This window comes from Planococcus citri, chromosome 2 (genome assembly GCF_950023065.1).
Source record: "Planococcus citri chromosome 2, ihPlaCitr1.1, whole genome shotgun sequence".
NCBI lineage: Eukaryota > Metazoa > Arthropoda > Insecta > Hemiptera > Pseudococcidae > Planococcus > Planococcus citri.
The window spans coordinates 6,326,755-6,350,819 of record NC_088678.1 but is presented as its reverse complement, the minus strand read 5'-3'; the positions used below and the strand labels follow the sequence as shown (position 1 = coordinate 6,350,819).

The 24,065-nt window shown below is 35.0% G+C and overlaps 1 protein-coding gene across 5 annotated transcripts in view; it reads left to right on the top strand.

Annotated features, from left to right (window-relative positions):
• Nucleotides 1-24,065, top strand: part of Shab (Shaker cognate b) — a 158,342-nt gene that overhangs the window by 121,309 nt on the left and 12,968 nt on the right. For 4 of the 5 annotated variants that reach the window (XM_065348199.1, XM_065348200.1, XM_065348201.1 and 1 more), the window contains 3 exons: nt 6,821-7,255; nt 9,367-9,508; nt 14,481-14,951. In XM_065348199.1, the coding sequence (XP_065204271.1) occupies nt 6,821-7,255; nt 9,367-9,508; nt 14,481-14,951 (1,048 nt within the window). Of the gene's footprint in view, nt 1-6,820; nt 7,256-9,366; nt 9,509-14,480; nt 17,292-19,156; nt 21,813-24,065 lie in introns of all 5 variants that reach the window. The other variant, XR_010556652.1, reaches the window with a different exon arrangement.

Sequence of the window (24,065 nt, the reverse complement as noted above, 5' to 3'; positions counted from 1 at the left end):
AAAAAAAAAAATGGAAAAATATTTGAAATATGTTTGAAAAAAAAAAAATAAATAAAAGACAAACTGAAAAATTAGAAGTACATAGTCAAATGTTTTATTGAAATGAACTAGACAAACAGAACTCACTGCATAATTGTACAAAACATTAGACGGTAGCACAAAAATTAAACATGAAGCAAGATACCCAATTACAAAAAATAGTCAAATTGATTTCAAAGTTTTCCTAACCCTCTCAAGCCACTGTGGTACTCGTATAATCCAAAAACGACCTGTATATGGCACTCTAACCCGAACACCCGCAGATGCTTTATCTACTCCATTCACAAGATCAAACAAGTGAGGATGAGTCAAAATTTCACTTTTCCATCTTTGAGTCGTCATGATTGAAGGGTGCTTCTTGATATAAGATACAACTTGTTTTTTTAATTGTTTTGCCCGAAATTTATCAGCCAGTGTTAAAACAGAGATCACATTCTCTGCCGATGAATTCTGTGCCAAATCCCTCCATAATATTTCTTCGCAAGCTGCTTTCAAACCAGCAACGTCATATTTATCAGCTGCCATGAGTAAATTACGCGCCATTTCTGGATTTACCGATGTCTTGTCCATATACAAGTACATTAAAAAGTATGCAAATGTTTCAAAACTCATATCAGAGATATTTACCTGGCTGTGTTTGTTTCCTCGCATGTTTTGTTTGAACATGGCGGCAAAAACGGGACTTCGAGCTGCTAAAATACTTTTATGAGCACTGTAAATCTCGTAATCCACTGAAAATGTAACATCCACGAATTCATGATCATTATCGTGCAAAAAATTTCCTAAATTTTCCAAAAGAGGCGAAAGACTACTGTTAGAAGTTGCCGATTTTGTTCCGTCACTGGCAGCACTGTTTATTGGGGCAAATTTGATTTCACACAAAATTCTCAACGTATCATCAGGTAGAAATTCGTTCCTGTTACTTGGATCTAATAATGTTGTCCTTGATATAAATTCTGGATATAGCCAATTTGACTTCTCTGCAGACGTTAATTTTATAGAGAATTTTTCAATATGTGCTTCATTGTGTTCATCATTCAATATACGAAATTTCACTTCAACAAGTACATTATTAAAGGGCTTGGTGATAGGCTTACAACGATATAAACATATCCCGAAATAATCATCAAATTTAGACTCTGGCTGCTTGAAATAAAATCGCAAACACCACTTATACTCAGGATGTTTGGTACTACGAAACACTCTTGAGCTTAGGTAATTTTCGTTGACTTCACAATGGAATTGTTGGAAATGTTTTATGGTCCACAAATAAGAGATTTTCTCCCAGTTCGCATCAACAATACTTTGATCATCTGGAATTGAGGATATTGATGTTGAATCTGATGTAGAGGAAGTTGACAGGCTCATCTTCGCGGTGAACTGGGCTGGTATATTGATATTTTTTTTCAAATGCTATAAAACAATAAAATGATTGATACTGGATGTACAATTTTCGATACGTAAAACTAAACAAATTATAATTCATTAAAAATCAACTTTGAAACTGTTTTTTTTTTATTAGGTATTTAAGAAATTTTTTTCGATTTATAAAAGTTCATAAAAAATTCAACAAACGAACTTGAGCACCTGAATTTTTGATTACAGGGGTATTGAGGCATAATCTTTCAATTTACATAGATTGGTTTCATTCAAATTGAGATGTGTGAGTTTAAGAGGTTTGAAAATGTCAAAAAATCGCCTATTTTTGGTAATCGTCGAGAAGACAAATGTCGATTTTTAGCATAACTATCAAAAGGTGTCAGTTTTTCTAATCAAAAAACGTCCATTTTTGGTAAAATTGTCAAACAGCGCCAATTTTTGCAAAAATTGTCAATTAGTCCTAATCTTTTCAAGATTGTCCAAAAAATCCTGGTTTTGCAATTTTCGTAAAAATTGTTAGAGTGTCAATTTTTGGCAATTTGACGAAAAGTTGTAATGTTTTTTCGTCAACCTTCTCAGGAAGTGGTTTTTAGATGAAATAGTCAAAAAGTCGTAATTTTTTTTCATAATTGCGGAGAAATTCGAGATTTTTTTTGCCAAAACGTTCGAAAATCGATGATTTTTACCTCGCCTGCTTAAAAAATCCTGTTTCTGTTTCAAAGTTAGCCAAACAAGTCTTCCGTTTTTTACAAAATTGCCTAAAAAAGCTTTTTTTAAAAATCAAATTTCATTTTTTTCCTCAAATTTTTTGACTTTTTCCCAGTTTTTATGAAAATTTTTCGATATTCTTGAAATTTATTTATTTATTTATTTATTTTTTTTGCCATTTTTTGGGTGCGAATTTCAACAAGCAAATAGGTTAATTATGATCCTTCAAACCGATTTTGTGAAGTTTTTCAAAGTGGTGACCTTGTTTTTCTAATCATTTCGTGGATGAGTAAAACTTTACGAAATATAATTCAAACGAATAATTGTGAAATTATTTTTAATGATGAGAACGCATCTCAAACTCTGAAAAATCAAGGCAGATGATATGCAATATCTCAATGAAGTTGAACACTTAAGTATTATTTTGAAAAGATCTAAGGTCTAAAGAATAAATGGAAATCAAAGAAAACTATTGTTTGTGTTAGCCTATTATTTATCTTTTAATGTCCTTTATTTTGGCATATTTATACATACCTATTAAAAAAGTACACCTCCTAAAAGATGAAAATATAAAACAATCGTGAAATGCTGATTCTACTTGATAACGGATTGTCCAATCATAGCACACCTTCGGAATTAATTAGCCTATTAAAAAATTATATGAATTTAATCACTCACTTACCGATTCGCTTCAGGGAACATAACGCACCAATCATCAAATGGGCTAGATATTACATATTACAAGTTTATAAAATCGTATTATCAAGTCCTCGTATCATTAATCATTCCAGGAATTGTTGTGTTTTTTTGGTATTTTAAATTGTACTCGTAGAATAAAAAGAAATCACAATAAAATCGAAGGGTGTACTGATAGTGAAGTGAACTCTAGTAGCCCTAACTCTAGTAGTTCACGTTCACAACAAATACAGCTGATTGCTTGGTTCTCTAGTGGCAGATGCTTGAACTAAATATTATCATGAATGTGTAGGGGTAGTTACCTAGCATAGGGTTGTTCTAGCGAAGCACGTGGGTTTGGGTTCTGTTACGGACTATGTTTAGGCAAGGACAGGGTTTGTATAATATGATTGATTTGGAAGTGCGGGTAATTTCTCCATTTTAACTGTAGCTGCTAAACATACACACTTATGAACTGTAATGAGGTCTCCGCAAGTTTTCAGTTTTCTCAGGAATCTAATCTCTTGTTGCTACAGAATAGTAAAAAGTTCTCTCTTGAGGAGAAATTATTTTAAGCCATTGACACAATTTTTCAGATAACTCTCAGTCATTTTTAGTGAATTTTTAAAAATCCAATTCAGGCCAAAACTGAAAAAAATCAAAATTTTGCTAAATTGACCTAGATAACTGACATTTGAGATATACCCTATTTTTGACCTTCCAAATCGATTGGAAACGGTTTCAAACCGTTTTGAGCAGTTGTAAAGCCTCCAGCAGGTTTTTGAAACTTGGAATTTCCACAAAATTTCATCAAACGAAATTGGAAATCCGAAATTTACGCTGCATTCCAAATGAAACACGCTATTCAGTCTACTGCTGGTGGGTTAAAGTCATTTTAGAGCCTCCAGAATTTTTTGAAAATTCCTAGAGCCTCCAGCAGATTTTTAAAACTCAAAATTTTCACAAAATTCCATCAAGTGGGGTTGAAAAGCGGAATAAACTGATTTCGATACTCTATGGAGTCGACTGCAGGTAGATTTCAAGTCGTTTTGGACGCTCCAGCGAATTTTTGGAAACAACTGAAACCTCCAGCAGATATTTGAAACTTGAAATTTACTGCACACTCCAATTTCAACACGCCATCACGTAGACTGCCGGTGGGTTCAAGTCATTTTGAAGCCTCCAGCGACCTTTTGAAATTGCTGGAGCCTCCAGCCGAGTTTTCAATGATCGAAATTTCCATAAAATGTAACCGAACATAGCTGCAAATCCAAGGGTACAAGTCATTTTCGAGCCTCCAGCGACTTTTTGTAAATTACTGGAGCCTCCAGCAGATTTTTAAATGTTTGAAATTTCCATAAAATTCAATCAAACAGAGCTGGAAATCCAAAATTTACTCCACGCTCCAAATTCAACAAGTTATGAAATCGACTGCTGGTGAGTATGAGTAATTTTGGAGCCTCCAGCAACCTTTTGATGTTGCTGGAGCCTCCAGCAGATTTTTCATTGTTCAAAATTTCCATAAAATTTAACCAATCATAGCTGCAAATCCAAGGGTTCAAGTCATTTTCGAGCATCCAGCGACTTTTTGCAAATTACTGGAGCCTCCAGCAGATTTTTCAATGTTTAATATTTCCCTAAAATTTAATCAAACTGAGCTGGAAATCCAAAATTCACTCTATTCTCCAATTCCAACAAGCTATTAAATCGACTGCTGGCGAGTTTGAATAATTCTGGAGCCTCCAGCGACCTTTTGAAATTGCTGAAGCCTCCAGCCGAGTTTTCAATGTTCGGAATTTTTATAAAATTTAACCAAACATAGCTGCAAATCCAAGAGTTCAAGTCATTTTCGAGCCTCCAGCGACTTTTTGTAAATTACTGGAGCCTCCAGCAGATTTTTCATTGTTCAAAATTTCCATAAAATTTAACCAAACTGAGCTGGAAATCCAAAATTCACTCCATTCTCCAAACTCAACAAGCTATTAAATCGACTGCTGGTGAGTTTGAGTAATTTTGGAGCCTCCAGCGACTTTTTGAAAATTCCTGGAGCCTCCAAAAAATTTTTGAAACTTGAAATTTCCACAAAATTTCATCAAATGGGATTGAAATGTCGTAATTGACTCTGCGTAGAACGTGCTAAAGTTGATTCGTACCTATAGATTTTGTTGCATTTTTTTGGAAAACAGAATTTTCTGGAAATCCGCTTGAGACTCCAAAACGGATTGAAATTTCCTGCAATCCAGCTCGGAATTGGCGCCCAAAAATAGAATGTGATCTGAATTTCATCTGTCTACCTGAAACGGAGGTGGAAGAGTAATTTTTCATATTTTCAAAGACGTATACTCGTATATCAAATCATGGAAATTTCGAACATTGAAAAATCTGCTGGAGGCTCCAGTAATTTCCAAAAGTTCCTAGAGACTCGACTTGATACTGTGTTGAAATAGTGCAGGGTGAATTTCGGATTTCCAACTTTGATTAATGAAATTTCTACCAAATTTAAAGTTTCAAAAATCTACTGGAGGCTCCAGAATTTGCTCAAAACGGGTTTAAACTGTTTCTAATCAACTTGACATGTCAATGTTAGGGTATATCCCAAATTTCAGCTTTCTAGATCAATTTGGTAAGATTTTGATTTTTTTCTTATTTTTGGTCTAAATTTGATTTTCAAAAATTCACTGAAAATCAAAAAATGCACTTCAACACTTGAAATTTTGACAGGTAATGAATTTTTGCATACTCTTTTGATCTAAATTTGTCCAGTTTGAAATCTGCAATTTCTACACTGACCTGTCAATCAAAATACCCGCCATTTTGTTAATAAGATCAATTTTTTTTTTGGCAAGTTTGCTTTGAAATGTTCTTTTCGATGTTCCCTTTGAGAAAAAAAGTGTCTCAGAGGATTGGTGGCGGGGAGGGGGGTGCAAGTAGTCTTATTGTCGTGTGCAGGACTATCAGTCAATGTTATTGGCGATGAAATATTTTCAACGCTTCGAGAGTAATTTAAAATTCCTGAAGAAATTTAAAAATCTGCTGAAAACTGCAATGGTTGAAAAATGGTTATTTTGGGATTTGAAGATCGAAATGTGATATTCATTTTTCCGTTTCGTTAAGGGATGAAAAACGTTGAAAAATTGAAAATTTGCCACGATGACAGATTTTTCAAATTTTTTAATGTTCAAAAATTCGTTAAAATCCAAAAAAGCGTTTTTTTGAAAAAGTGTCAAAATCTGTGTAGAGGTAAATTTTAATGAATTTTGCCAGGCAAATTATTCAAAACCTCTAATGGGACACTGCATTGATTTTTACCTACGTATAATTATTATTATGCTCTTATTGAATAAAAAATTTCTCAATCTTTGTACTTGGAAACATAAGAAGGGGATGATTTGGAGTTTGAGCTTGAGATATAAAAATTTCCCCCTCTGTTTGACATCATTTCAGATCTTTCCATCGAGTAAAAGTCAATTCAAAATATTTGTAGTATTGGTGGTGGGATCAGAGTATACTCGAAAATGCTGATAATGATAAAAAATAATGTTTACGAATAGGTATGAGTAAAGTACATAGTTCGAGCGTTTGAATTTGAGTTTCAGGAGTCTATTGTTTTTGAGTATCGATGTGTAAAGGTATTCCAAAAAGAGAATAGGCGTGAGTAAACCTTAGATGGATTCGAGATCTAGATAAGTTGATGTTGCACAGTTTATCGCACTCATTTCGGTGCTGAGTAGATAAGTCTGCTTTACGTACAACTACCCAATTTGAATTACACTATATTTGAGTAGTTGAAATCAAAACGCTATGTAAGTTATACTGTAAAATGGAACTAAACTATAGGTATAAATTAGAATGGCACGTTCACTATAAATACTTAGCGTATCGCGGCCAAATATCGAATGTAGAGCCTTCACCAATACGTACGAGCATAATAGTATATTAGATGTATTTTTTTGTTGTTGGAATTACAAACGTCCATTACGATTGAGGTCTGATCTATTTTTCGGGGTATTTTTTACAGGACTACAAGCAATTCGTAGATGCTGAAAATCTGATGCAGTTTCCGATTAACGAATCGAGAAATCCCGTTTGTATGGAAATGAGATCGATGAGACCGTACCGAGCCGATTCCTTCCTGAACGGAGGTCAAGAAATGGGAAGCATCGGCAGTTCGGATACGTACGCGAGTTGCAACACGCAACCGTTCAATTCGCAGGTGGATCTCACCGAAGATACGGTTTTCGATCCGTTATTAGATAGTTCGAACGTTTATATAAATCCGTTGCAATGTCAAAACGCCACCAATAAATCAGCTTTTAGTACTTCAGCTTTACGTAGCTTGGGCGCGTCTCCGCTCGAAGAGTCGTACAAAGGGTTCGGCGTCGTGGATCGCGGCAGTCGAGGCAGCTTGAACGATGCGATTACCACAAAAAATTGGAGGACGCGCTTTCAAAAGGTACATACGAAGGAATATTGAAACACGATAGTCCGGCATATGACAATAGGAGTAATTGCACCCCCCCCCCCCCGCCGATCCACCGGGACAGCATTTTTCTTAAAGGGGACATCCTAAGGAACATTTTAATGCAAAGTTGCCAAAAAAAAAAGTTGGCCTTACTTACAAAATGGCGGCCATTTTGATTGACAGGTCAACCGAAATCGCAGATTTTGCGTTTTAACATAGGACTTGCACAAACTTTTTCAAACTTTACAAAGGTAGATCGAAAGATCATGCAAAAATTTATCACCTGTCCAAATTTCAAGTGCTAAAGTGCGTTTTTCGATTTTTGGTGAATTTTTGAAAATCGAATTTAGGCCAAAAATGAGGGGAAAAGGCAAAATTTTACCAAATTGATCTAGAAAGCTGAAATTTAAGATATACCCTATTTTCGACATGCCAAATCGATTGAAAACGGTTTCAACCCGTTTTGAGCAGTTCTGGAGCCTCCAGCAGATTTTTGAAACTCGAAATTCCCACTAAATTCCATGAAATTGGAGTTGTAAAGCTAAACTTTATTCTAAAAACAAATTTCAATACGCTACGAAGTACTGCAGGTGAATTTCAAGTCGTTTTGGATCCTCCAGCGACTTTTTAAAAATTCTTGAAGCAGCTCCAGCAGATTTTTGAAACTTTAAATTTTCACAAAATTTCATCAAATAGAGATGGAAAGCTGACATTTACTCTACACTCCAATTTTAACACCCTCTGAAAACGACTTCTGGTGGATTTCAAGTCATTTTCGAGCCTTCAACGACTTTTTTGAAAATTACTGGAGCCTCCAGTAGATTTTTGAAACTTGAAATTTCCCCAAAATGTTATCAAACCAAGATGGAGAGTCGAAATTCATTCTGCACACTAATTTCAATACGCTACGAAGTTGACTGCTGGTGATTTTCAAGTCTTTTTGGAGCCTCCAGCAACTTCTTGAAAGGTTGTATGACGTTTTTTTGAAAAATTGAAATTTCCTAAAAGTAGCTGGAAGCTTCGAAACCATTTGAAACCACCATGTAGTCTGCGAAGTAAATTTCAGCTTGCAAACTACAGTTTCAAAAATCTACTGGAGGCTCCAGTAATTTTCAAAAAAGTCGCTGGAGGCCCTAAAATGACTTGAATCCACCTGAAATCGTCTTCAGACGGTGTTAAAATTGAAGTGTGGAATAAATTTCAGCTTTCCATCTCCATTTGATGAAATTTTGTGAAAATTTAAAGTTCCAAACATCTGCTAGAGGCTCCACTACTTTTCAAAAAAAGTCGCTGGTGGCCTTAAATTTACTTGAACCCACCTAAAGTCGTCTTCCGAGGGTGTTAATATTGAAGTGTAGAGTGAATTTCAGCTTTCCATCTCCATTTGATGAAATTTTGTGAAAATTTAAAATCTGATGGAGGTTTCAGGAATTTTCAAAAAGTCGCTGGAGCCTCCAAAACGACTTGAAATTCACCTGCAGTACTTCGTAGCGTATTGAAATTAGTTTTTAGAATGAATTTTAGCTTTACAACTCCAATTTGATGGAATTTTGTGGGAATTTCGAGTTTCAAAAATCTGCTGGAGGCTCCAGAACTGCTCAAAACGGGTTGAAACCGTTCCCAGTCGATTTGGCATGTCGAAAATAGGGTATATCCCAAATTTCAGCTTTCTTGGTCAATTTGGTAAAATTTTGATTTTTTCCCTCATTTTTGGCCTAAATTCGATTTTTAAAAATTCACCAAAAATCGAAAAACGCACTTTAGCACTTGAAATTTGGACAGGTGATAAATTTTTGCATGATCTTTCGATCTACCTTTGTAAAGTTTGAAAAAGTTTGTGCAAGTCCTATGTTAAAACGCAAAATCTGCGATTTCGGCTGACCTGTCAATCAAAATGGCCGCCATTTTGTAAGTAACGCCAACTTTTTTTTGGCAACTTTGCATTAAAATGTTCCTTAGGATGTCCTTTTTAAGAAAAATGTTGTCCCGGTGGATCGGCGGGGGGGGGGGGGTGCAATTACTCCTATTATCATATGCCGGACTACGATGATGATTTAAGAATTGCGGAATTGCTGATTGTAATTATTTTATGGTCGTTGTAGGTGAATATCGACGATAACCCAGGACTGATTGAGTATACGGATAAGAGAAGAGGAAAATCGTTCATTCCGGGTAGATCATTGGCGAATGCGACTCGAGCGATCAATCAACATTTATTTGGCTTCCCAACGTTATCCAAAACCGGTATGTACTTTTACGTTTGTCATCTTGGGATAACCAAATTATTTGCTTAGGTGCCATGGGGGACCAGGTGACCGATCAAAATAGGTTAAAATTTCAAAAGAAAATCAAAGATTTCTGCATTCGCTTTTTATGAGCACTTGTGGAGAATTTTGAGCTCAAAATTGAGATCTTGATAGATGTCGTGTAATTTACGTATTTAAATCGGTAAAATGTTCCATCGTTCGTGAACGTCTTGTTTGGAAAATGTTCCGTCCAATTTTTAAAAAAATCACTTTAAAACTCCTCAAGTTCAAAAATTACTATACCTGACTGATAATTTGGCTTCAAATTTTTCCAAAATTCTATCGTTAAAGAGATTTTTGATTTTCTGTCGAAATTTCTAGTTCCTACCTGCTTTGATTTGGTCGTTTGTCACAATTTTAAACTCAAAATTCTTTGAAAATTCTCAAAAACATTTTCGTCGAGGTATTCGATTTTCTCGCGAAATTTCAGCTTATTTTGATAGGTCGCATGACACCTTTTCCAAAAATCGTGTCCCAATATTTTCAGTCCAAATTCTTTAAAAATGCTCAAAACATATTTTACCGAATGATTTGATTTTCTCGCGAAGTTTTAGCCCAGTCACTGTGTTTGTCATTTGATCTTGAGTTGAATTGAAAGGGTCCCATAAATAAGAATTGAAACTTGAAACTTCCCGGTGAAAGAGGATTTGAGCTATGGGTTCCCAAAGTGAAGCCATTTTCGAGCTTCTGCACTCCCACCTCCCCCCCTCATGTTAACAGATTCAAATCCAGCACTGTCATTTTGCTTTTTCGATTTCTTATGAAAATTTTTCCAATTTACTCACTGACTGCGAATTTGGAAACGAAGGATCAAAATTTTAAGTTTATGAGTGAGTTTTTTCTTATTTTTTTTCAACCATAAAAAATTTGATTGAAGCAATCTGCAGCTTTATAACATTCCTTTCCCACTCAAAAAACGTGGCTCCGGATTCTGGTTCCGTTGCGTCCGACCGGTACAGAAACTCAAATCGTATTTTTTTGGTGGGAGGCAGGGAGCATCTTTGGATTCCACTTCTTCTTACTTTGATCAAAAATCTCACTTTTTCTCTAATAATCGCTTTTTGCCAAAATCTGTAAAAAAAAACTTTGTTTTTTGCAAAAAATGCCAAAAAGTCTCAATTTTTCTCAAAAACCACTCAAAAGTTTTGCTTTTTTGCCAACAAAATGTCCGAAAAAGTTTCATCTAAATTCGCTGGTTCGACACATATGCGAAAAATAAGTCATTTTTTGTGTAAGTATAACTGTCAAAAAAGTAATGATTTTTGCCAAAAATTGACAAAACAATTCTCGCTACCTGGTAAAATTGCAAAGTTTTGCTTTTTTTAGCAGAATTTGTCAAAAATTATCCAAAAATAAATCGCTTTTTTTTGGAAAAAATTTTTTAAAAATATTAGATATTTTTTGCAAGTATGCTAATTTTTGATGAAATTGTCAAATTCTTGCCACTAGATAAAAATTTTCGCTTTTCAACAAAACTGCTGCAGATTTTCATTTTTCCCCAAAAAATTACGGAGAAGTCTCGTTTCTTTGTTTAAAATTGTCGAAAAATGCCCTTTTTTCACCAATAATTTTCAAAAAATCTAACGTTTTGCAAAAATTGTTGAGCAAGTCTTGCTTTTTGTTCAAGATTGTCAAAAATTCCCGTTCTCTGAAAAATTCATAAAATTATTCGGAAAATAGTTTAGAGTTTTGCAAAAAGTCTCACATTTTTTGAAAAATTCTCCAAAAACCTCGTTATTTGGTCAGAAATTTCCAAAAAGCTCCTTCTTTTGTTAAAATTGTCCAAGTGTCTGTCTAAGTAACCTTTTAAGGTCATTGACCCGTGTGTCTGGGCTCTCAAAGTTACTATGAGCTAATTGAGCTACCTGTCCAGCCTCCCAAGATCGTTTGTTTGCCTGTCTGGCTTCTTAAGGTTATTGACAAAGTTGTATGTCTTCCTTTCTGGTTCCTTAAGGACATTGACCCGTTTATTTGGGTTCTCAAGGTCGTCTGCCTGATCGCCCAACTTCTCAAGGTCATTGACCTATCTGTGTAGACACCCGAGGTCGACGCCTGCTAGTCTGACATCTTAAAGTTATTGAACCCTATGTCCGGCGTCTCAAGGTGTCTACCTGGTTGGCCTCCTAAGGTCATTGACCCATATTTCTGGCTTCTCCACGTCGTCGGTCTTCCTGTCTAGTATCTTAGGGTCATTGACCCATGTATCTGGATTCTGAAGGCTACTGACCTGATTGTCTAGACATCCAAAGTCGTCTTCTCGCTTATCTGACCTCTTCAAGGTCATTGGTCCATCCGACTGGCTTCTTAAGGTTTCCCTGTCTTCCTTTCTAGTCTCTCAAGGTCATTGACCTGTGTGGCTGCATTCTCAAAGTCCTTGACCTGTCTGTTTGGACACCCGAGGTCAACGCCTGCTAGTCCAACATCTTAAAGTTATTGACCCCTATGCCTGGCTTCTCAAGGTTGTCTGCCTGTTTGGCCTCCTAAGCTCATTGACCCATCTTTCTGGCTTCTCCAGGTCGTCGGTCTTCCTGTTTAGTATATTAAGGTCATTGACCCATGTGTCTGTTTTATCAAGGCTACTGACCTGCTTGTCTAGACACCCAAAGTCGTCTGCTCGCTCTTCTGACCTTTTCAAGGTCATTGGTCCATCCGACTGGCTTCCTAAGGTCGCCTGTCTTCCTTTCTAGCCTCTCAAGGTCATTGACCCATGTGGCTGGATTCTCAAAGTCATTGACCTATCTGTCTATCTATACATCCAAGGTCGATGCCTGCTAGACTACTATCTTAAAGTTATTGATCCCTATGTCCAGCTTCTCAAGGTTGTCTACCTGTTTGGCCTCCTAAGGTCATTGACCCATCTTTCTGGTTTCTCCAGGTTGTCAGTCTTCCTGTCTAGTATCTTAAGGTCATTGACCCTTGTGTCTGGCATCTCAGGGCTATTGACCTGCTTGTCTAGACATCCAAAGTTGTTTGCTCGCTCATCTGACCTCTTCAAGGTCATTGGTCCATCCGACTGCCTTCTTAAGGTTGCCTGTCTTCCTTTCTAGCCTCTCAAGGTCATTGACCCGTGTGGCTGGATTCTCAAAGACCTTGACCTGTCTGTTTGGACACCCAAGGTCAACGCCTGCTAGTCTAACATCTTAAAGTTATTGACCCCTATGTCCGGCTTCTCAAGATTGTCCGCCTGTTTGGCCTCCTAAGGTCATTGACCCATCTTTCTGGCTTATTCAGGTCGTCGGTCTTCCTGTCTAGTATCTTAAGGCCATTGACCCATGTGTCTGGCTTCTTAATGCTACTGACCTGTTTGTCTGGACACCCAAAGTCGTCTGCTCACTTGTCTGACCTCTTCAAGGTCATTGACCTATCTGACTGGCTTCTCAAGGTAGTCTGTCTTCCATGCTCTGTCTCTTGAGATCACTGACCTACCTGTCCAGCTATCCAAAGTCATCTGCCTGCTCGTCCGGCCTCTTAAGGTTATTGACCTGTCTGTCTGGTTTCTCAAGGTATTCTATATCATTCTGTTTGGTCTCTCAAGGTCGTCTGTCTACAACAGTCGGGCCTCTCAGCAATTTAGTAATTTTGTTTCTAGTTCTTTCAATTAATCTACGAGTAGGCGAATTAACATTTAGAAAAAAAAACATTTTTATCTAGCCAAGATTTATTTGCAGGAAATTGTCGAGGGTGACCCCGTGAATATTTCCTGAGAGTTACCACCCCGTACCCTTCTTGCTAATTTTTTCATGGTGGGCTGACCCCCCCCCCCCAATGAGTTTTTCGCTGTTTTCTCCTCAGGGGTTGATTCTTACGTCGAAAACAGTTCAGTACTTTTTTGTTCTACTTCAATTTCCCGATCTAGTGATATATCAACTGTCCTTCTACCCCCAAAGGGGATGGGACTAGAACTATTCAAATGAGAGGGGTTTTCTAAAAAACACAAAAAAAACTATCGGCGCATAGGAGGGGTGAAATGGCCCCCGAGAGCGTTCGGGTTGATACTAGCATGGAAGGTGGGTACCATCGAGAAACTACCGCGTGAAAAATTTCAGATCCACGCCACCTCCCCTTTTTGGGGAACCTCCCTTTTTTTGAAATTTCAATAACACAGTTCTCAGCCCCATTTTAACCGATTTTGAAAATTTTTCTGGAAGTTATGTATATCCTTAGTAGGTATCCCCACAAAAATTTTCAACCCTCTCCCCTCATATTTACCCCTCAAAATGGCATTTTCTTCATTTTTTATGGCTATTAACAATCAAGATTGAGAGACACAATTTTGTAAACACGTTTTTTGGATGTATTTGTGGCCCCCCAAACATCATGTACTATATTAGAAATTTTCGCTTTGGTGCGCCGTGGTGAAAACTTGGAATAATGTATCTTAGGGGGGGGGGTGAGGGGTGAAATGGGAATTTTGAAAAAAATAACTATTAATGAGTAGGGTATCGTTTTCATATGATTCGATACCGCTGAGCAGGAATATGACCTCAGATTTTCTGCCACACTCACCTAGTGCTCTCCAGAGCTCCTCAGCCCCCCTCAATTTTCACTATTTCTGAAATACAAGTTTTTGAAGACATTGGTGTCGTTTTCATATGATTCGATACCGCTTTGCACGAATATATGATTTCAGTTTTTGATTACAGCTCGTCGGTGTTTCCCAAATCTTTCATTATTTTTCAAAATTTGAGAGCTGAGGAGACTCCTAGTCCTCAGATCCAAACAAAAACCTCGACTTGATGAGAACATGCTGCTCAAAAGGAACAAAAAAAAAACTGTGTCTATGTAAATGCCTACTCGATTTATAATTTTCAGAAAATTTAGTCTCCAAAATCGATATCATCAGACAAAGTATTCTCGTATAATCTATCCCGATTAATTTTTTTCTTTTTTTTCATTTTGTTCGATGACAGGTAAAAGCAACAGCAAGACGTCAGCCTCGGCCGACTCGATAGACAAATCGACCATGTCGCCGGAAACGCACCGTCGCTCGAAATCGATACTGAAAAAGCACGACGCTAACAACGGCTCTTCGAATCCGCACCATCGTAACGGGCCTTCGTCCAAGAACGATCCGGAAATGGAGAAATTAATATCGGATAACATGTCGGCAGCCAGCGGATCCGAGTACTCGCCCGGCAAGAGCGCTCCGATTCTGCGATCTTCGGCGGCCACCGTCTATGGCAGACAAGGCTCTCAGTCCAAGTTACCCATTCAGTTAGTGGGCATCGCCGGTAACGCGACCAATTCGGAGGTTGTACTGTTGCAAGATTTGCTAGGTAATGCACACACTGCCGCTCCACTTTACATTTGTCCTCCACCTCCTCCGATGGAACAATCGCTAAACGAAGAAAGCTTATTATTGCAGCAAAACGAATCCAAAGGTTATCCATCAGTTAAATACTTATAGTATACGTTTTAATGCATGTTTTACGTACCTACTTTTAAATCGTCGTTCTTTTTTTTCTCTATATGTTTTTTTTAAATATTTTTTTTTTTCTTTTTTAAATCGGTTAGTTAATGTGTTAACTTTTCTAGTCATATCATCGTAAGGTTCGTCGTTACATTCTACGTAAATAAGGAAAGGATTTTTTTTTGTTTTTTCGAAGAAGAAAAAATCGTACTATTTTTAGTCTTTAATGTTACGAAAAAATCATACCCCCTTACCCCCCTTTACCCCCGTCATGTTTTCTTATTGTTTAGGTAAGTTGTTTTTTTGTTTTTGTTTTTTAATTTTTATTATGTATCATCTACGTTATTACGATTTTCTTGTCGCTTTTTGGTACGAGAAATTGAGTAACTAATTTTTTTGTTCGTTTTCAAAAATCGGGTACGCCTTTCACTCTGCTACCTTATTGTTTTTTTTTAAAGAAAAAAAGAAAAATGTTGTTTCCGACCAAAATAGCGTTAGTAAAAAAGCTCCGAATAGCCGAGAAATTGACATGAAAATAGTATGTGTTCCTATGTTAAATTTCTGTGATGAAATATTTTACCTACCTTGTATACCTACCTACCAAGCTACCTTGTAATTTGAACAATGAAAATGTGTACTCTTATAAATAATGGTTTCCTTTTCGTTCTACTCCTCTGTTCTTTTCCTCCTCCTCCTCCTTCTTCTCGTGTAACTACCTCACTGAACGATAATGACGAATTCGATTCGAAGAGATAATTTTCAAAGGTGTGAATTAGAAACTCTTCTATGCCTTCTCAGGATCATGTAGGTAGGCTAATTGGCATTTGTGTTTTAATGTTTGAAGTTTCGAACCGCTTACAGCGGCGGTTTTATTAGGCTGGGTTCCTTTTTTTTTTAGCGAGCGAGATCGAGATGTTAGGGTTAAATTTTGTAATGTAAATAAGGAAAATGAGATTTTTAAAAGTTTTTCGAGTCACAGAGATGGAATATATTTTTTAATGTGATGGACTGATTGTTTCGTTGGTTAGGATAATACGTAGTAGTTGAACGTGTATAATGGTTCGAACGAGTTAGGGGTTTTTCGCGATGTGTCGGTATCGGTACCGGGTGTCCGAAAAATTTTGAGCCCATTGAACTTTTAGTTACCTACGTAAAGTGTTAATTATTTTGGCGACTGAATGTAAAAGAAAATAAAATGTTGACCCCCCCCCACCCTTCCCAAGTTGATACCTTCGATTTAAAATGCAGAATATTGACCTTCTACCCTTCGGTTTGTTACACCCCTCCGTCCAAATCGATTGGGAACACGTTTGATCCGTTTTGAACAGTTCTGGAGCCTCTAGCAGATTCTTGAAAGTGTAATTTTTTTACACAAATTTTATCCGATGAATTTAGAAAGTTGAAATTAACTTTCTACCGTGATTTCGTCATGCTGAGTCGATTGAAGGCGGTTTCAAGCCATTTTGGAGCCTCCAGCCATATTTTAGAAATTCCAGATTTCCAAAAAATCGACTCAACGTGTTAAAATTAGGGTATAAGGTAGGCCTTGAAGAATGTTTCAAAATTTTCAACTTCATTTGGGAAAATTTCAACTTTTAAAAATTTATTGGAGGCTGCAGGGCTTCCTAAAATGGTACGAAGCTGTGTCCAATCGATTCGTGTGGTTAAAAATGAAGTAAGTACATATCAAATTCCACCTTTCTATGCTAATTTGGTGAAATTTTAATTTTTCTTCATTTTTGACCCAAGTTTGATTTTTAAAAATTCACTGAGAATCGAAAAATGCGGTTTAGTGCCTAAAATTTTGACTGGTAATGTATTTTTGCAGGTTTTTTCAATTTAGATTGGTCATATTCATTTCTATTTGGATTCCTCCCTTATAATTGGTCGAAATTGTCAATCTATAACATTGTGAAGTTTTTCCTTTTTTCGCGTTTCAATTTTCAAGTTTTTTCCTTTTTTTTTACATAATTCGAATTTGAAACCCAGATTTTGGTTTGATGAATCACAAACCAAACCAAATCACATCAAACGAATAAACGCAGTCCGTAACAGAACCCGAACCCAGTATTCCAAAAACCATGCGCTGACTCTGTAGGTTGGTAGAGGTACCTTACCAACTGTAGTTTAAGTCTTTGCCGCTAGAGATCGAAGCGGCCACCCTTTTACTTCTTTTTCTACCGGCGGTTGTTTTGATTTTGATAATCAGCTGTTTCTTTTCATGGAGCCGCCTCCTGCAATTTTATTGATTTCTTATATCTTATTCGATGACTAATGCAATGCGTTTGTTTTTGTTCCTTGAAGTGAATCGGTAAGTTGATTAAATTCATTTATACGTATTTCATTAATTAATTCCAAAGGTGTGCTTTTATGAGTGGACAATTCCTTATCAAGTCAAATCCAAATTTCACGATGGTATTATATAATTTTTCTATTAGGTGTATTTTTTTCATATGTAGGTATTATGAATGCCAAAATGAAGAACATTAAAAGATGAAGAATATATAACGCAAAACATAGTTCTCTGTGATGTTCATTTCTTTTGGTTTTAGATTTTTTCAAAATATAGAGCATTCAACTTCTTTTGAAGTTTGAGGTGCGTTCTCATCGTTAAAAATAATAAAAAATGAATAATTAAACCATTTGCCGGTTGAAGCATCGCTCCTAAAAAAAAATGTCAAAAAATACTCGTTGGCAGGGTTTTTGCGCCTCCTTTAAAAATTTCAAAAATATCGAAAAATTTCCATAAAAACCGAAAAAAATTAATGCATTTCAGAAGGGGGGGGGGTGGGTGGAATGAAATTTGACATGCAAAATAAAGCTTTTAAGTAATTTTGTAAAAAACAGAAGACTGGTTCGGCAAACTTTGAAACAAGAGAATGATTTTTTAGGCAGGCGAGGTAAAAATCAGTAATTTTTGGACGCTTTGGCAGAAAGCACAAATTTCTTAGCAATTTTGGAAAAAGTTACAATCATTTTACTGTTTTATCAAAAAACCACTTCCTGATGGTTTTGTCAAAAATTGACTTTTCTTGACCATTTTGCCGAAAATTGGCGTTTTTTGACATTTTTTTAAAGAATTGACTTTTTTGACATTTTTAAAAAATTGACTTTTTTGACAATTTATTTATTGATATTTTCTTTAAAAAATTGATCTTTTGACATTTTTCTCTCTCAAAAAATCGACTTTTTTCGACGTTTTTCCAAAAAATTGATCATTTGACATTTTATTTTTTAAAAAAATTGACTTTTTTGACATTTTTTTCAAAAAGTTGACGTTGTTGACATTTTTTTTAAAGATTGACTGTTGACATTTTGTTTAAAAAATGACTTTTTTAAACAGTTTTAAAAAAAATTGAACTTGACATTTTTTCAAAAATTTACTTTTTTAAACATTTTTAAAAAATTTGACTTTTTTGGTATTTTTTAAAAAATTGACTTTCTTGACATTGCAATAATCGACCATATGACATTTTTTAAAAAACTGACTTTTTGACTTCTTTTCAAAAAAATTGACATTTTTGACATTTACTCAAAAAATTGACTTTTTAAAAATAAAATAGACTTTTTTACATTTTTAAATGAAAAATGGCCTTTTTGACATTTTTTTTAAAAAAATGACTTTTTGACATTTCAAAATAATTGACCTTTTGACATTTTATTTAATAAATTGACTGTTTTGACCTTTCTTTCTTCAAAAAATTGACTTTTCTGACATTTTATTTTCAAAAGGTTGACTTTTTGACGTTTTATTTTCAAAAGGTTGACTTTTGTGACATTTTTTCTTCAAAAAATTGACTTTTTTACATTTTGTTTTCAAAAAATTGATGCAGTTGACATTTTTTTGGGAAAATCACTTTTTTGACAGCTTTACAAAAACATTGACAGTTGACTCTTTTTGGCTAATGAAGAATTTGACACAAAAACCACAGAACCTTATGAGCATGGAACAAAAAGATTCCTTTATTACAGATAAGGTCAAAAGGCTCATTTTTGCTTCTTCAATTGAAAACTGAAATACCATTGAAGACTTATGTGTCCTTTGATTTGACACAAGGTTGTCCAATTTTATTTTCACTGCCTGGATTATTGTGTAGTATAGTGCATCTAGTGTAGGTATAATGTTATTGAAAATTCAACTTACACCGTTATTTGCTTTATTTTCTCATTTTACAGCGTTTGAAAAAACAAAAATTTGACCTGCTAACCTCACCACCAAGATGAGCCAGCCAAGTGCCTCTACATTGGATTCAACCACAAGAGCCTTAGTTGCAGATGATCATAGTATCTCTCACTTGTGGACCATTAAAAATTTCAAACAATTCCATCGTAAAGTAGAAAAAAATATGTTTACTTCGTCTGTATTCAAAGATTACACACATCCCGAATACAAGTGGAATTTGCAATGGTATATCAAGTGGTCATCGAAGCCTGAACTCAATGATTATTTCGGAGTACATTTGTCTCTCCTTACCACCACCACTGCTGATGTACTAGCTGAAGTAAAATTTTCTCTATTGGATGCTGAGCACAAGGAAGACAATGTTTTAAAATTCTCCAAAGTGTTCAACTCTCACAATAAGGCGGACATTTGGGCATATTCGAAATACACTTCGAAGAAAAAATTACTATACCCTAATCCTAGCGAGAAATTATTCATCGACGACACATTGAAGATTTTCTTCGAATTGAAATTCGCTCCAAAAAATAGTGCAACTACTGAAACCGTGCAATTACAGGGTCGAGGTTTTGCAGATGTTACATTTTCAGTGGATGGCAAGAGTTTCGATGCTCATAAACGTGTTTTAGCAGCTCAAAGTCCTGTTTTTGCCACCATGTTCAAACAAGACATGCGAGAAAACAAACACAGCACAGTAAATATCTCTGACATCAGTCGTAAAACATTTGCAAACTTTTTAAAGTACTTTTATACAGAGAAGATCTCAACAAAAGATGCAGAAATGGCGCGAAATTTATTCATTGCAGCTGATAAATATGGTGTTGATGGTCTGAAAGCAGTTTGTGAACCAATATTGTGGGAGGATCTGGCTAAGGATTTATCAGTAGAGAATGTGATCTCTTTTTTGATACTGGCTGATAAATTTCGGGCAAAAGAATTGAAAAAACAAGTTGCATTCTATATCAAGATCCACCCTTCAATCATGACAACTCAAAGATGGAAATGTGAGATTTTGGCTCGTCCTCACTTATTTGATTATGTGAAAAGTGTAGTTGTAGAGCCAGATCCAGATGATGAATTTTTTTGTTTGCTATTTATTGCATTGTTTTATGTTGTGGTTTTCATTTTTTTACTGTTCAACTTCCAAAACCTCCGATAACTCGAAGTAAAATTTTGGAAAAAGACAAGAAAAAACCTCTGTAAGTCGAACGTTGCCAACGTTTTGCCTCTATAACTCGAATTTCTAGTTGAAAACACTTGTAAATTTGAATCTGATTGATACATAACTCTTTCACATTCACATATAGTGGTTATCTTCAATGGTACCTTTTACCTATTGTACAATCTCATTCCATAATCCATACTATAATCTCTTCGACCACTACGTGTTTCCATTTCATTCTAGTAAAAAAAAACACTTACCTTATCTAATTCAAAACTTTGCTAACTCAAAATATACCAAAATTAACCTCTATAACTCGAACTCTGATAATTCGAAGTCAACTCCTTCTCCCTTCAGCTTCAAGTTATCGAGACTCCAATGTACCTCCCTACTGCCTCATTTTATCACAAATGACGCCCCCCCCCCAATTTGGTCGAATCAAATTTCTTATCTCAAATTTATAAAACTTGAGCATTCACTCTGTCAAAAATTGTTGGGAATAATGGTTTTGTCCAAGTTTGGTGTTGAGATGTTACCCATTGTTGGTTAATGTAATTATTTTGTGTAGATACCTTTTTAGATACCTTGCCTCAAGTTAAATTTTTACTCTATACTGCATATCTAATGTTTTATACATTTACACTTACCTATGCTTCTAATTCAATTTGATCAGTTCATTTCAATAATAGGTAATAAAATTTGATCACTTCAGATTCCTTTGTTCACATTGATTTTTTTAAAATGATGATGGGAAGTAATTTTTTGCAGGACAGAAAAGGGTGCCAACATTACAAACATTTTTACATTCAATTCATAGACATAGAATTTTTTCTAATTTTTTAATTAGTGTTAACATTATTGAAGATGGTTAAAAGGGATCATAATTTTTTTGTTGGAAATCAATTTCCCTTCCAGATCACCAGATGACATTTTTCTAACATTTCACAAAATTTAGCAAGTAAAAAAAGGTGCACAATCTCATATAGGTACACAGTACTTGCAGTTTTTCATTTTGGATCAAAGAAATACCTACAGATTGAGAAAAATTCATTCTGTCATAGAAAATCTGCTATGTTGTTAAAATATCTTGACTGAAATCTCACAATAGGTATGCTATACCTACATTGGTACTCGGATAGTGTAAGTCTGCCTTACCACCCTCTATCAAGTTTCACCCTATAACCTTGTGGTAGTTGTGTTCCAGCAGACCAACTCTAGCAGCTGATTAGTGATTGTGAGATGAAATTAGTTTCACCATACACCACCAGAGGACCAACCCTTAGTATACTATGTAGTTCATGTTGTAGTTTTATGATAGCCTAGTGATGATAATAGCTTGATAACAGCCTCACACTTTTTTCTACTGTAACATTTAATATTCAAATTAATCGGATTATTTATTAGAATATTGTGATGCTGGGTGTTGAATGAATTTCCAACTATAGGCTATCTATTCCTTTCACATTTGTTGTGTGCAATTAATTGAACTGGTGAGTGGTTTTCCTATATTGCATGTAATTTTCTATATTAACTCAGTTAAATAGAGATATATTTCACGAATAAATTCTAAAGATGTGCTGATATTTGGACAACTTCATGTCAAATTAGATCATGGGTCATTGTTTTTTGTACTATATATTTTGGTGTACATTGATGAAAGTATAGCTGCCACTTTTAAAACCAACTTGAAAACATAGTTAATAATTGAAAAATAATTCGAGTTCACAGTACCATTTGGGATTGGGATTTGTACATATTTTATATCAAATATGTTTTGGTCATCTTCCAGAAAGTTTTAGCTACTTTTTTGAGTACCTACTGCATTGAGTACCAAAATAAAAATATATCTTATAGGTAGATACTTTTACAACATGTTTCATTCATCAAAAAGTAGGCCTAATGTGAAAAATGTTGTCCCTTTCTAGGTATCAAATACCTAAAGTGAAAATGGGCAGAAAATTTTAGCTTTGGACAAAATGGTATAAGGTATTGTGTTTGTGTTCAGATTCTTTGTACCTACATTTTTAGCTTCTTCAAAAGTAACTGAGATGTAGATGTATCATTTTACATTTTAAAGCGAAGACATGTAACTTATTTTCATTTTTTTTTAAATTGATGTTCAGATACTTAGACTTTGATTTATGATACCTAATAAAAATAAAGTGAGGATCTTTCTTGTAAAAAATTTGATTTTATATGTACACAAAAAGACTCATCTCATTTTCAGTAAGGTAGAGTGGGGTAATTGCAAATCACCATTTGATTAGTGACACTTTGAGAGGGCGCTGTGAGAAGACTTTTGCACGGATGAAGCTGAAATTTGTACCGATTATATGTACTTCAGGGGGTTCTCTATCAATGGTAAAATTTTGGTACAATTTGGTCCACAAATTGTAGAGAAAATTGCAATTTTAAAATTTTATGTGGGTGATATGTATTTTTTCATTTTTTTGAATTTTCAAGTTTTTCAACACACTTCATGTATTCTATGTGTTATTTGCTAACTTTCGATGTTTTCGTGGTCTTGATTTGGTAAAAAATTTGATAACTTTTCCACTTCCCAAAAAAAAATTTAGGTGAGCGAAAAAATGTTGAAATTTTTTTTTGTAACTCTATAAAATGAACAAAAAATCAACTATTGATCATTTCTGATATTTTTTTTTTTTAAACTCGCTAAAATGAACAAAAAATCAAATATTGATCATTTCTGATGTTTTTTATGTAAAAAACATGCCATAGAAATACATTTTTTGTCAAATATATTAGCAAAACATTAAAAAGGAGCAATAATTTTAAAATTCAGTAAAACTGTAAAACTGTTAATCACTTCTCTAACGTGTAACTCATCATGTGACTGTGGAAGTTTATTTTTTTGTAATTTCAAACCATTAACAAATATTTGTGATGAGTGCAAAAATGAAAAAAAAATTGTTTTTGCAATCACCCCAAGTCGAATTTTTCCTGGAGTAATTACAAAAATGCAATTTACAGCCAAAATAAAAAAAAATTCAAATTGCGATATCTCAAGTTATCTTAAACTTCAATCCTTCATGAGCCTAAATCATAAAAATTCCAGATAAATCGACAATTTTTTCTATTTTACATGCATTTTTTTTTAAAACACCTCCAACTTTACTTATGAGTGGTTTCAACATGCTTTGATAAAAGTGTTTGCTACGGAGCAACAAGTTGAACCCCGTGAGTTGTGACCAGGTGAATATGTCGTTAAAGGTTGTTGCTTCAACACACCCTAGTTAGCACAACCAGAAAATTGATATTTTTTTGCACGAGGTAACAATTTTGTAATTACCCCACTCTACCTTATTTTCAAAACACCATATAAAGCAGATATATAAGGTTACCTGTCAATTTGAATTTTAAACATTTATGTTATTTAAGCAAGTGATTACAAAAAACAAGGAAATTGAAGAAATTAAATTTCACGTCATCTGATTGTTGATTTGCCAAATTGCCAAAATCATACTTTTTCAGAACAAGATTGTCAAAAAATCCTGTTTTTTGATCAAAATTATTGGCAAAAATACATTTTTTCAGGGTTTGCAAACTGAAACCAAAACAGAAACCAATGCCCCCAAAAACCAATTGAAATTACTCAAAACCAAAACCAGTAGCGTTATTTCCCCTCAACAAAACCGAAATCAAAACCGGGAGAGTTATTTCTCAAATTCAAAGTCCAAAACCCGAACCTTAACCAATTGAAAACTGAATTGGTTTTGAAATTT